Here is an 11,993-nt window from a genome sequence, read left to right on the forward strand (position 1 = left end):
TGTTGGATATCCCCGAGCCCCCAGACAGCATGCTGGGAATCCGGCACAACAGAGAAAACAATGGCCACCAAGTGCTGGGCTAGGACTTTATTGTTTTTAAAACTGGTACAAGCATGGTTAAGTTAGCCAAGTGAAAGGAAAAACAAAGAGGCTGAACTGCTGCGACACACAACAGATCAGCACTAGAGTGCCCCAGCAACTTCCCGGAATCACTTTCATTATGCATCTGAGGAATTCACCCACATCAGAGTTTCTTCAGCTTAGAAAATATTGCAAATGCTTAAATGTGCTTCTCACAAATAAAACTATGATTACAACTTTTGTTTTAGAAACTGTGGATGTCCAGGTAAGGAAGCCCAGACCTCTTAGCTGGGTATACAGAAAACATCTGAAAACAGACTGAGTCATGCTTGACTTTTGAGAAAAACAATGAGGTCTGAAATTCCCAAATGGATTTATTTTGCCCTTTGTGTATGGTCGAATTTCAGCTACACCCTCTGTTAGGCGCCTACCTCCACCACTCCTAGATTGGTAAGACTTCAGTATTGGTTCTGGGATTGTCAAGGACTTGCTGCATTTATTAAAGTGCCCAAGTGTCTTGCTTGCCGGTCCCCTTACTTCTCGGCTAAAATGCAAAGAGGATCCCACCAATTATCCCTTTCAAGTCCTAATTTTTAAGCCAACTCATTTTGTCTGCCATCATCGGAGTAGATCTGCCCGCTGCTTACATATTTCAGCACAAATTAGTCACCTGTTCGGTATTAACAAGCTTCCGAGCCCACATCCATCTGCCACTGGAACACTTGATAGTGTGAACACAGCAACTCTCTTTGGCTGCTGTTCAAAAATTATACACCATCGATCTTTCCCTATTCCAAAGGAAGGAACACAACTTACAAATATACACGTACTGAAACTGCTTTTCCCATATTGAAAATCCCAGAACCGGGCTGCAGTGATTGTACGGTGAAGTGATTGCGTGGTAATGCAGCCATCCAGTTTCCACTTCTTATTTATTTTTAAGTTGAACCAGGGAACTAAGATTCAAGTCACATTACAGTGAAAACACCTCAATGATCATGCTGAAATGCTGGGAAATCCGACTTCTCCACAACGGCTCCTGCACATACACGATATTTTTATTCGATGCTATGCACTAAGCGGAGAAAACCGAAGCTTCGGATGACCTGTCGAGTCACCATTTACTTCTTCCTGCCACCGCCGCTGATGCCGAGGATGGTGGCTACTCTGATGAAGATGTTGAGGGTGTCCATGTAAATGCCCATGCACCTGGGAGGTGAGAAAAAGCAATATATCGGATTGTTGAAGCCAACAGCTCTTAACTGGATTCTGCATCCAGACCACGTCTTCGAGCAAAGATGACAGCGGCAATGAAGAGTTTGAGGAATTCTACTACACTTGTGTGCCTTTAAACTATCTGCCTGTCTCTTGGAGGCCAACTGATGGTCAATGAAAATAGACTCCCAGTGACCTTCCAACAGCTGAAAGACTTGTACTACAACACTGCAGAGATAAATGCCGACCTCCGGTAAGTCAATGAATTCAGGATGTTAGAATTCTATCAGTATTCGAATCATAGCATACAGACGACAAGTGCATATGGACGACCTTTTGGATATTTAGAAACCCTTTTGTAGAAGTTTATGGGTAGGTCTGCCACTGCTGTTGTATTTTTGCATCTACTTTATATATATATATATACACACACACACACACCCTTTCTATTTTATATATACCTCCTTTTAATTTAGTTGCTGGAATCTGAGTTATTTCCCCCCTTCTTATTCTTTTTTTTCTGGGGTTTTTGTGTGTGAAAGAAATATAAAAACAAAAAATAAAGTGACAGAATTCTTCTAGCAATGAGGGTCAATTTACAGTTATGTTACAACCAACGTTCTCTCTAAGCTGTGGAGTCTTGTGAGCAAAAATTCAACTTTGTGAGCTACGGGCATTAAACCTGTGAGTGAGCAATTTGGCTACTGCATAAATTATTTTGCTCTGGAGCCATCCTCCCTGAGCTAAGACAAAAAACTGTGAGCTGGAGACTAAAAAACTGTGAGCTAGCTCACGCTAACTCAGCTTAGAGGGAACACTGATCTAGCACCCGAAACCACCACAGACAGCCAGGTTAGTGGCTGCGTAGAAGCCTGCAATTCAAAAGTTGTGTTTTACTGGCTATCAACCACAGTTAGGATTACGGATTGAAACTTAGGTCTTGGTATGTTCCGCCCAGCCTCTGTCAGTGTCCTTCCTGAAGTCTTAGGCATACACAGTGGGCACAATGAAGCACATAAATCAGGAAGGGTTGGATCTCTCCAGCTCTGCCCTGCACTCCTTGGGGATTTGAGCAAATGATCTTCTGTCCAAGTTTGTGCCTTCTGAGGAGCTGAATCTCAGGAGGAGAGGCAGTGAATTTCCCTCCCTTTTGTCTGCCTCTGAGAAAATGTAGCCTATCAAGGAGGTGGAGCTACAGATCCTATTAAGTCTTCAGAAACCACAAAGCCTCAAGGATATGTATACTTATGACACAGAAGAGCCGGTCCTTTCCTTCAGGTGTATGCCAACACCCAGGGAGGAAGTGGCTGCAGCAACAGTACAATTTAAAGTCTTAATAACATGGATAATGTATGTTCTGGGGAAGGAAAGGGCAAAACAAGTAGAACTACTGCAAATATGCAAATAACAATTGTAATAATAATTCTTGTAAATAACTCCTGAATGTGTACAAAATTACAAAAGTACAGAAATACAGTAACAATTTTTGTTTTACAGATGGACGAAAATCTCCGGAGTTGATGTTTTGTTTCGTAGAGACTTCTTCTCACATCAAAATTGTGCAAATTCGAGCTAATCAGCCTTAGCTGTTATACATCTGTAATGAACACTACAAATGGTTGGGAAGAACGGAGAATCTACTTGGAATATTTGTGACTTTGAAAGGATACGTCTTGATGAATTTTGATGTGAGAAGAAGTCTCTACGAAACGAAACAACTCCGGAGATTTTCGTCCATCTGTAAAACAAAAATTGTTACTGTATTTCTGTAATTTTGTACACATTTAGGAGTTATTTACTAGAATTATTATTACAATTGTTATTTGCATATTTGCAGTAGTTCTACTTGTTTTGGCTTATTCATACTGCTACCCCTTATCTATTTGCATATACTGTTTGGAAGGAAAGGGCAAGCCAGGTAGCAAGGATACGTGGTGTGGCTTCTGGAAGGAAGAAATGGCGGTAAGAGGGGTGTGTGGATTCCTAGATGCCGGGGAGGCAATAAAAGTAAGTCTCCCACGGCCACAGATTTAATTTCAGAAGTTTCAGCTTCTCCGGTCGTGGAGCGTGCCAATGAGCATTTCTGCACAAAGTGGGCCTTAATGCAAAACTTACGTTGGGAAAATGTCAGTAAAAATACCAAATATTTACACTGGTGTGGCTTCTGGAAGGAAGAAATGGCAGTAAGAGGTGTGCGTGGATTCCTAGAGGCTGGGGAGGCAATGGAAGTAAGTCTCCCACAGCCACAGACTTAATTTCAGAAGTTTCAGCTTCTCCAGTCGTGGAGCTTGCCAATGAGCATTTCTGCACAAAGTGGGACTTAATGCAAAACTTACGTTGGGCAAATGTCAGTAAAAATACCAAATATTTACATGAGTCATAACTGTCACGGGTGACCAGCTGTCAGCCTCAGAGCTGTGGGGAGGCCTCTTTTGTGCATGCACCTCCTGTGCCCCGCCCTTCCAATGGCATCACCCCACACTTTCCAAGGAGCTGCTCTCCAAATGTGAGAAGCCTCATATCTCCCCACCCCCCACTACTATTCCCTTAAGGCCAGGAGGGCTGCCTCTAGAAAGCAGCAAAAACAGGCAACCCCCACTGTGGGTTATGCGGCACTGCACCCGGGCTTCTCTAGATCCCAGAACATCATCTTAGAATGCAGCTAGGGTTGCCAGCCTCCAGGAATGGCCTGGAGATAACCCAGGATCACCGCTGTCAATCGGACAAGAGAGATAGGTTCCTTAGGAGAAAATGGCTGCTTTGGAGGGCGGACTCTATGGCACTGTACCCCCACTGAGGTCCCTCCCCTTCCCAAACTCTGACCCCCCTCTCAGGCCCTACCCCGGTAACCTCCAGGAATTCCCAACCTGGAGTCAGCACCCCTATAAAAGCAACATACAAGTTCTGAAACACATAAAGATCATTTTCTTCTACTCCACGACACCGGGGTTCTGCTGAAGCTGTTCTATGCATGTATGTCAATATACTATTAACTCAAGAGTTAGGGTTACTGGGAGAAAGAGAATACGTACGAATTTATGGGATCATACTTCTGCATGCCATACAATGGTTGGGTCTCTGCACGCTTTATAACCTTCTGGGTATCATAGAGCAGGAACATGCTAAAAAGTACCAATCCACCATAAACAGCAACGGAGTACATGCCAGCCCCAAAGAGAGATGTTGGAGGGAAGAACATGGATCCTGGTGCAAACAGACAGACAAAAAGGCTATCAGAAGGTCTGCCTATGGGCACAGAACTTTGAAATATTATTATTAACAAAATTCATATCCCGCCTTTCTAAGGGCCACCCAGGCAGCTAACAATTAAACACATACAAAATAAAAGTATATATTTAAAACCATTAAAAAATCACACACACACACACCAATTCACATAATTGAAAACCTAGCTATAATGTACACAAACATAAAACCAGCAATTAAAACATTGGTTAGGAACTGAGATTCATTGAAGGGATGCCAAATGAAGCCAGATGGTCTTCACCCGCTGGTGGAAGATGGCAATAGATATGGAAAGGCAAACCTCCCTGGGGGAGAGTTCCTGAGCTTTGGTGCCATAAAGAAGATGGTCTTTCAGCTATGGTGGTCCCAAATCATAGAGGGCTTCCGAAGGTCAAGACCTTGAACTGTGCCCAGAAACAAATTGAGAGCCCGTGTAGATAAGCCAAGACGAGTGATATGGTCCCTATGACCCACTCGCCAACAACTTGACTGCAGCATTCTGTACCAACTGAAGGGGAACCAACAACAAATACTATATATACACAACAGCAAGCCTCAATACCATGGATGTGTGGGAGACACTCTACGCAACAGGTTGTTTCAGCCACTATCTTAAACTACTACCAACTACTATCAACGAGCCAGCCTGTAATTTCAACATCTGGCCTCTATCACTGCGCTCAGGAAGACCAGTGAGTGGCAAACTGTCTGGCGGTATGGTATTTTCAGCATGCCATCTTATGTACCGAATGTTTCAGCACTAGCACTTTATGAGACTCTTGTTTCATTGTAATTGAATTGTAAACTGTTTTGGTGTAAATGAATGGTCATTTACAGACCAAATATGTAAGCTGCCCTGAGCCCGCTTGCGGGGAGGGTGGGGTATAAATTAATTCAATAAATAAATAAAGTGTCAGATATTTTCTGCCTTCACCAGAAAGAAGAGGCAGAGCTACATAATTACAACCTAAATGTTCCTAACAGGAAGAGGCAGAATGTCAGCAGAACCTAGCAGAGGGCATTTCTATTCCTTTAACTATCAGTACAGTCTAAATATATTAAAGATGGAAATCAAGGGAGTTTCTAAGCGCTGCTATTAAATTCTAAAACAGGGGTCCCCAACTCTTAAACCTGTGGACACTTTTGGAATTCTGACACAGGTGGTGGGCACAACCACAAAACTGCTGTTGGTGGAGCCAACCACAAAATGTCTAATAAAATTACCCTCTAAATTAGACCTAATCATAAAGTTACTAGAACTTGTTCAAATGGATGATTTGAGTTTAAAACTACAAGGGAAAAACAATATGGTACAAAGTAATAGATGGAAAAGGGTTTATAACTGGATCAATAAGATCGAGAACTGAAAGACTCTAAAAATGTATGTAATCTGTGAAGATGTGATGTTCAATGAAAAAATAAAATAAAAGTTAAAAAGAAAAGTCTAATAATAACTCTTTCACATTTCAGGCAGAAGCTCTGTTTAACAGGATGCCTTTAAAATTTTTGCACATACACAGCTTACCTTAATCATACAGTGAATATTCTTGTGCTGTTGTGCCAGCTGCTGCTGAAGCAACTTAAAAAAAAAAAAAAATCTGCACCGCCAATCAGATCTCCAATGGCCAATCAGAAGACCTACTGGATCAAAGCCCAGGAGCTCCCCCAGCCCCACTCACTTTCTAAAACTGACTGGCGGATTCCGGGAAAGGTGCTGGTGGGCGCCATGTTGGGGAACCCTGTTCTAAGACAACGTGATTCCACTTACCGAGAGAAGAGGCAAGTACAAGGCCAAAGCCTACTCCCAATGGTGCTCCCATGCTCAGAAACTTCTCGCTTGGGGCACACATGGCTACCGTTGAGAGACCGCCCACGATTCCGGCTGTGTACCAGGCGGCTCGGATGAGCAGGGGGCCACCAAGAAGAGTCAGAGGAGCCACCACTGCACCCATAACACCTATGTGAAGAAAGAGAGGTGGAGGCCATGAAAATGGTTCTTAACCCCCCCCCCCCCAGCCCTTACATGACTTATTTAGTGGTTTCTTCAAGTGCTCAGAGTCGTTCATACGCATTGACCAGCGGTACCTCAAAGTATTCTGCTGTCTGAGGGTGCCCCACATCTCAGGTAGAAGCACTAATGTATCGCTGCCCCCAAGCCTGCCCAATACAGCTTCCTAAAACCTCATGAGATTACTTCCACTTACAAGTGTTTGGCCACTACTGAAGGAGTTCAGGAACCTCACTGGTATAGGAAGCGCACAGCTTGCCCAGCTGATTTTAGAGAGGCCTAAGGTAGCAGAGAGGTAATAGGCATTAGTGCAGGGGTGTCAAACATGCGGCCTGGGGGCCGGATCAGGCCCCCGGAGGGCTTCCATCAGGCCCGCAGTGGAACTGGCCATCTTCTGTTTCCAGTTCTGCTGCTGCATCATAGCTTGCTTTGCCAGATTCTCTTAATCACTCAGCCGTTTCATGTTTTAACCTGGATCCTAGAACTCTGAGCATGAGATTTCTGTGGTGAATGTCAATCAATCAAAAGTAGGTTTGCAGCTTACAGAGCTAACGTTTTAAGCATGTGTTTATTTTAAGTAAAAAAAACCGACCCCCTTTGTGTTTGTGTCCTTTATAAAGTTTATATCTCCACTATCTGGCACAACATTTTATGACACGCATGGCTCGGCCCGACAAGGTATTTATGTCAGATCCGGCCCTCGTAACAAATGAGTTCGACGCCCCTGCATTAGTGCCGCTGGTTCTCTGGTACCAGAGAGGGAGGGAGGGCAGATCACCTTGCCCCACTTTGTCTCCTAGATGAGCCAACTACTGCTCCTACAAACACGCTGACTCGAAGTTCAGTGATTTCACATTTGACTGATCCCAAATGCCATGGGTATTTTTAAAATTTATCTACCACAGCAGGTTTTAAATAGAAAGCCGGCATTCTTCAGCGATTCAGAACATACGCTGCAGTGAGCTGCCCAAACTGCCTTCTAAGTGACAGCCAATGTCAATTTATTTTGGTAAAATAAAAACTGTCATGTGGAAAAAAAAAACACAAGTACCTGCATGCAGCATCCAAGCAAGGTGCTTCGGGACAGGGCTCTGCTCGTAATCTATTGATCTAACCAACATCCCGGCCCCAATCATTGCTGCAAAGGTCGCGCCGATCGCCTGCATGAGACAGAATTACTTTTACTACAAGCAAATCATTATTCGATCTGTCGGTCTCTGTTAGGTGCTTTTACCATAAAGTCCTAAGCAGAGTTACAGCCTTGCAGTTACAATCAATGGGTTTTTGAAGGGTATAACTTCACTTAGGGTTGCACTGCTGGTTAGCCAAGGGTCACTTATGATATTCATTTGGGGCCCTTCCATACTTTCCATGGTCGCAGACTTTGTGACTGAAGGTAAACAAAGCATGGGGCTGCACACAGTTCAGTTTCTCACACCTGTAGGAAGCAGGCATTTCCAGAACAGCTCTCTGGTCATTCACACATTGCACTTTTGATTGAAAAAAACCTGATTCTTCTCAAAGGTTATACAAATACATCACTGTCACTGAGGCAGCATTAATATCAGTAAAGTAACATGAGCTTATAATTTAATAAATGGATGCCAGATGCTTTAAACATGCATCATGATTACAAAAGTTACACCCAAGATCATAAAGTGTTCCCTTTGGGCAAGTTTCTTTGCAGAAACCCTAATGCAGGAAGAACCTGAGCCCAAAATGGGCTTGACGCTGCCACTGATGACTAGCAAATGGTGTAAGCCAGATCTGGCACAACCTTACGCACAGGGCTCTTTTTGCAGAAAAAGCCCAGCAGAAACTCATTAGCATAATAGGCCACACCCAACAGCATGAACTCATTAGCATATAGGGCCACACCCCTGACAGCACAGCTCATTAGCACATTAGGCCACACCCCCATGTTACCAGAAGTGTGGTCATCCAGCCACACCCACCTTTTGCTTGTTATTCTGTTTACCTTGTCTGTTGTCAAAAGCCAGGGTCTTTTTTTGTAGCAGGAACTCCTTTGCATGTTAGGCCACACACCCCTTATGTAGCCAGTCCTAATGAGTTTCTGCTGTTGGGTGTGGCCTATTATGCTAATGAGTTCCTGCTGGGTGTGGCCAACTTGGGAGCCAGCCGGAACTCCGTTCCTGTGCGTTCCTGCCCCCAAATAGCCCTGCTTACGCAGCTTTATTCAGACCCAAATTCAACAGAACTTATTCCCAGATAAGCAGGTACAGGCTTTGCAACCTTAAGAGGTGGCACGCTAATGAGAAGAAACAGTTAATACCCAAAGCAGTCTCCCTGATTCCTTGCCCAGAGATGTTTATAACCTCCGACCTGCACAACCCTCCATTTTTCTTTTATGCTATCAAGTTGCAGCTGATTTATGGGGACCCGGTAGGATTTTCGAGGCAGGAGATGCTCAGAGGTGGTCTGCCACTGCCCCGCCTCTGCATAATGACTCTGAACTTGGTGGTCTCCCATCCAGATACTGACCATGACTGACCCTGCTTAGTTTCCGAGATCTGACAAGATCAGGCTAGCCTGAGCTATCTACTTCTGTGCTTCCTCAATTTCCCACTTGGCCACAGGGTGACTGAAGGGGCTGAAAAGAATACGTGAAATAGTTCAGGCTCTTGTTTCGAGATGCAGCGGCTTGCTCTTAGGTCAAAGCGGAGCCCTGGATGGAAGGGCTCTCGTCGCCCCTCCCCCTACTCAACGCAGGAAATCAAAAGCTAGAGCACGCTCAGCAGATAAATACTCAGCCTCTACTTAAAAATCGCCAGCAAGGGAAGCCTCTCTCTTCCCTCAGCTAATTAGTTCCCATCACCTAGAAGCGGTGGAAGTTTTAATTTAAAAAATTCAAGCCCCAAGGACCATACACGTGGCAGACGGAACCAGTTCAGAATCTTGTGAACGCAAGATGATCTTTACTGGAAGATTGTGTGCCGGGGAAGAGCCTAATGGGATGTAACTTTACAGGCTTTTCATGCACGGGTTGCCAGACAGTTTTACAGGCTGAATCAGGAGGAAATTGGTCAGTGGATAGAAAGAGAACTACCCAACCTGAAAACTATTCTATTGTTTAGATCCAATGGGGTAATTCTTATGGAGCAGGGCAAGTTATTCTGGAACTCTGACATGACCTTCGAAACTCCCATCTGACAAGTAACAGAAGTGGCAGCATATCTTGCGGCTGAACTTCTCATAATTTGTTATCCTCCAGTGTAGTTCTACATAAAGGCACCATTTCATCAGGGGTTACCAATAGCTCCCTCTAGTGTACACAGCAGATCTGTAAGTAAATTCTGTGCTTACTGCAAGGCGGGATATAAATGTAAAGTAATAATAAATAAATAAATCTTCAGCAATATTTCTGGTACAAGGACAATTACTGGAAAGTTTTAGAAGACAGAGTAAGCTATTTTCTCATTTTTGCCCTCCGTGTGAAGACAGACGCAGCCTTCAGCTTGCAATTTAGCTGGAGGGAAGCTGTATGAAAAACACTCAAGAGGGGGAATAGTTGTAATTTTGCTTTGATGATGATGATGAGATTGGATTTATACCCCGCCCTTCACTACCCAAAGGAGTCTCAGAGCGGCTTACAAACTCCTTTCCCTTCCCCTCCCCACAACAGACACCCTGTGAGGTGGGTGGGGCTGAGAGATCTCTGACAGAAACTGCTCTTTTTTCAAGAACAGCTCTGTCAGAACTACGGCTTGCCCAAGGTCATCCAGCAGGTGCAAGTGAAGGAGCGGGGAATCAAACCCGGTTCTCCCAGAGTAGAGTCCGCACACTTAACCACTACACCAAACGGAGCTTTGAACTTTTACCTCCTTCTAGCTCTTTTGGCATAAACCCTGATTCACCCATTCAAATAATTTCTATCAATTATTTATTTCTGCATAAACAAGACCAAAGATTTAGCAGAGGAATGTACTATTGAGAGCAAAGAGAATCTGTAGGGGGCAGATTCTGTATCTCCCTGTATCTGAGGCTTCTTCTAACGTTTAAACGGCACCCTATAAACAGCTTCAAATAGGGGTTCTCAACATGGTACCACGGTGGCTCAGAGGTATGTTGGACTGTAATATCTCATAGAAAAGCTGCCAAAGGCATGCAAAAAAAAAATGTACTGGAAGAAGCGAGACACTTCATTCTTCAATTAACAAGCAGAGGTAGATGAGGCTACAGGACATAACTATGCGACTGTTGCAGGGTTTCTTGAGAGAAGCCAGGCCATTCAGGTTTAAAATAAATAAAAATAAATAAAAGCTCCAGCTCATCAAATTCCCCTCCTTATTACAGCCCCCACCCCACATGGCTTTTTGTCTAGTCGGGTCACATGATCAATGCTCCCTCTAAGATGTGGCGTCTTGTGATCAAAAATTCCACTTTGTGAGCTCCTGGCATTAAAGCTGTGAGCGAGCGATTTGGCTACTGCATAAATCAGTTTGCTCTGACGCCATCCTTCTTGAGCGAAGACAAAAATGTGTGAGCCAGAGGATAAACACCTGAGCTAGCTCACACTAACTCAGCTTAGAGGGAACAGTGCCCACGATCTCCAGCATAGCTTTTTTGGTGGCCAGAGGGACTCCCCCCACCCCCCAATGAAGCTGATCGGATCCAACCCACTGCCTCTCTCATCATTAAGGGAACCACGGCAGATTGCGAATCAAGGAGAGGCTGAAGACTTATCTAGAGATATTCTGACAAATTTGAAGACAGGAGTCTCGTAAGATGGGTCTTACCAGCCAAGAGCCCCTCATCATTAGACTCATGAGGGCAGGAGCCCTGCTGACCATTACAGCAGACACTGCCGTCAAGCCAACGCTTCCTGCAAAATACATGTAGGTGGAATGGATTCGGTCTTTCACGTACTGTGGCCAAATGCTGAAAGTAAAAACAGAGGACACAGCATTTCAGAGTACTACTTTGCAAACAGGGGATTCCTCGCTTGACTGAATCATTAACGGCTCTCAGCTATTGTCCTCAGCTATTTTTCGGTTACCCTAAGCTCCATTTAATGCTTCGCGAAAAGTGGTTTACAAGTTACTTACGCAAAGAAAATGGCTACCAAAAAACTAGGCTTCTAAGATTTGAACACATGTGGAATTTCTGTGGACAGGGCATAGGTACCACAACAAAATGGCTCCCATCTAGTGCAAAACCCAGTGCAAAATGGCTCCCATCTAGCGCCGGGGCCAATCACAAAATGCTGGGAGGCTGGGAGGCAGCAAGCGACTCATCCTCCTCTGATGGAGGTAGCCGTTCCTGAATAGGTGATCCCTGCTGACACAAAGCTTCCTAAGCCTCTTCGGAAGCAAGTTTAGCTTTCAGTTAGGGGAAGGGGATGCTTTGGGGAAGAAACAAATGGCTTCTAGAAAACACACAAGTGGGCACATGCTAGAAAATCAGTGTTCTAAGGATGCACTCA

The 11,993-nt window shown here is 44.4% G+C and overlaps 1 protein-coding gene across 1 annotated transcript in view; it reads right to left on the reverse strand.

Moving 5' to 3' along the window:
- Positions 1 to 53: 53 nt before the first annotated feature.
- The window catches only part of GHITM (growth hormone inducible transmembrane protein), a 16,572-nt gene continuing 4,632 nt past the window's right edge, over positions 54 to 11,993 (reverse strand). The window contains exons 4-8 of the mRNA XM_015425141.1: positions 11,308 to 11,449; positions 7,602 to 7,710; positions 6,311 to 6,499; positions 4,329 to 4,500; positions 54 to 1,290 (exon numbers count right to left, since the gene is read on the reverse strand). Of these exons, the coding sequence (XP_015280627.1) occupies positions 1,203 to 1,290; positions 4,329 to 4,500; positions 6,311 to 6,499; positions 7,602 to 7,710; positions 11,308 to 11,449 (700 nt within the window). The 3' untranslated portion in view covers positions 54 to 1,202. The remainder of the gene's footprint in view (positions 1,291 to 4,328; positions 4,501 to 6,310; positions 6,500 to 7,601; positions 7,711 to 11,307; positions 11,450 to 11,993) is intronic.

The sequence above is a fragment of the Gekko japonicus genome, unplaced genomic scaffold (genome assembly GCF_001447785.1).
Source record: "Gekko japonicus isolate JY-2015 unplaced genomic scaffold, Gekko_japonicus_V1.1 scaffold3791, whole genome shotgun sequence".
Taxonomy (NCBI): domain Eukaryota; kingdom Metazoa; phylum Chordata; class Lepidosauria; order Squamata; family Gekkonidae; genus Gekko; species Gekko japonicus.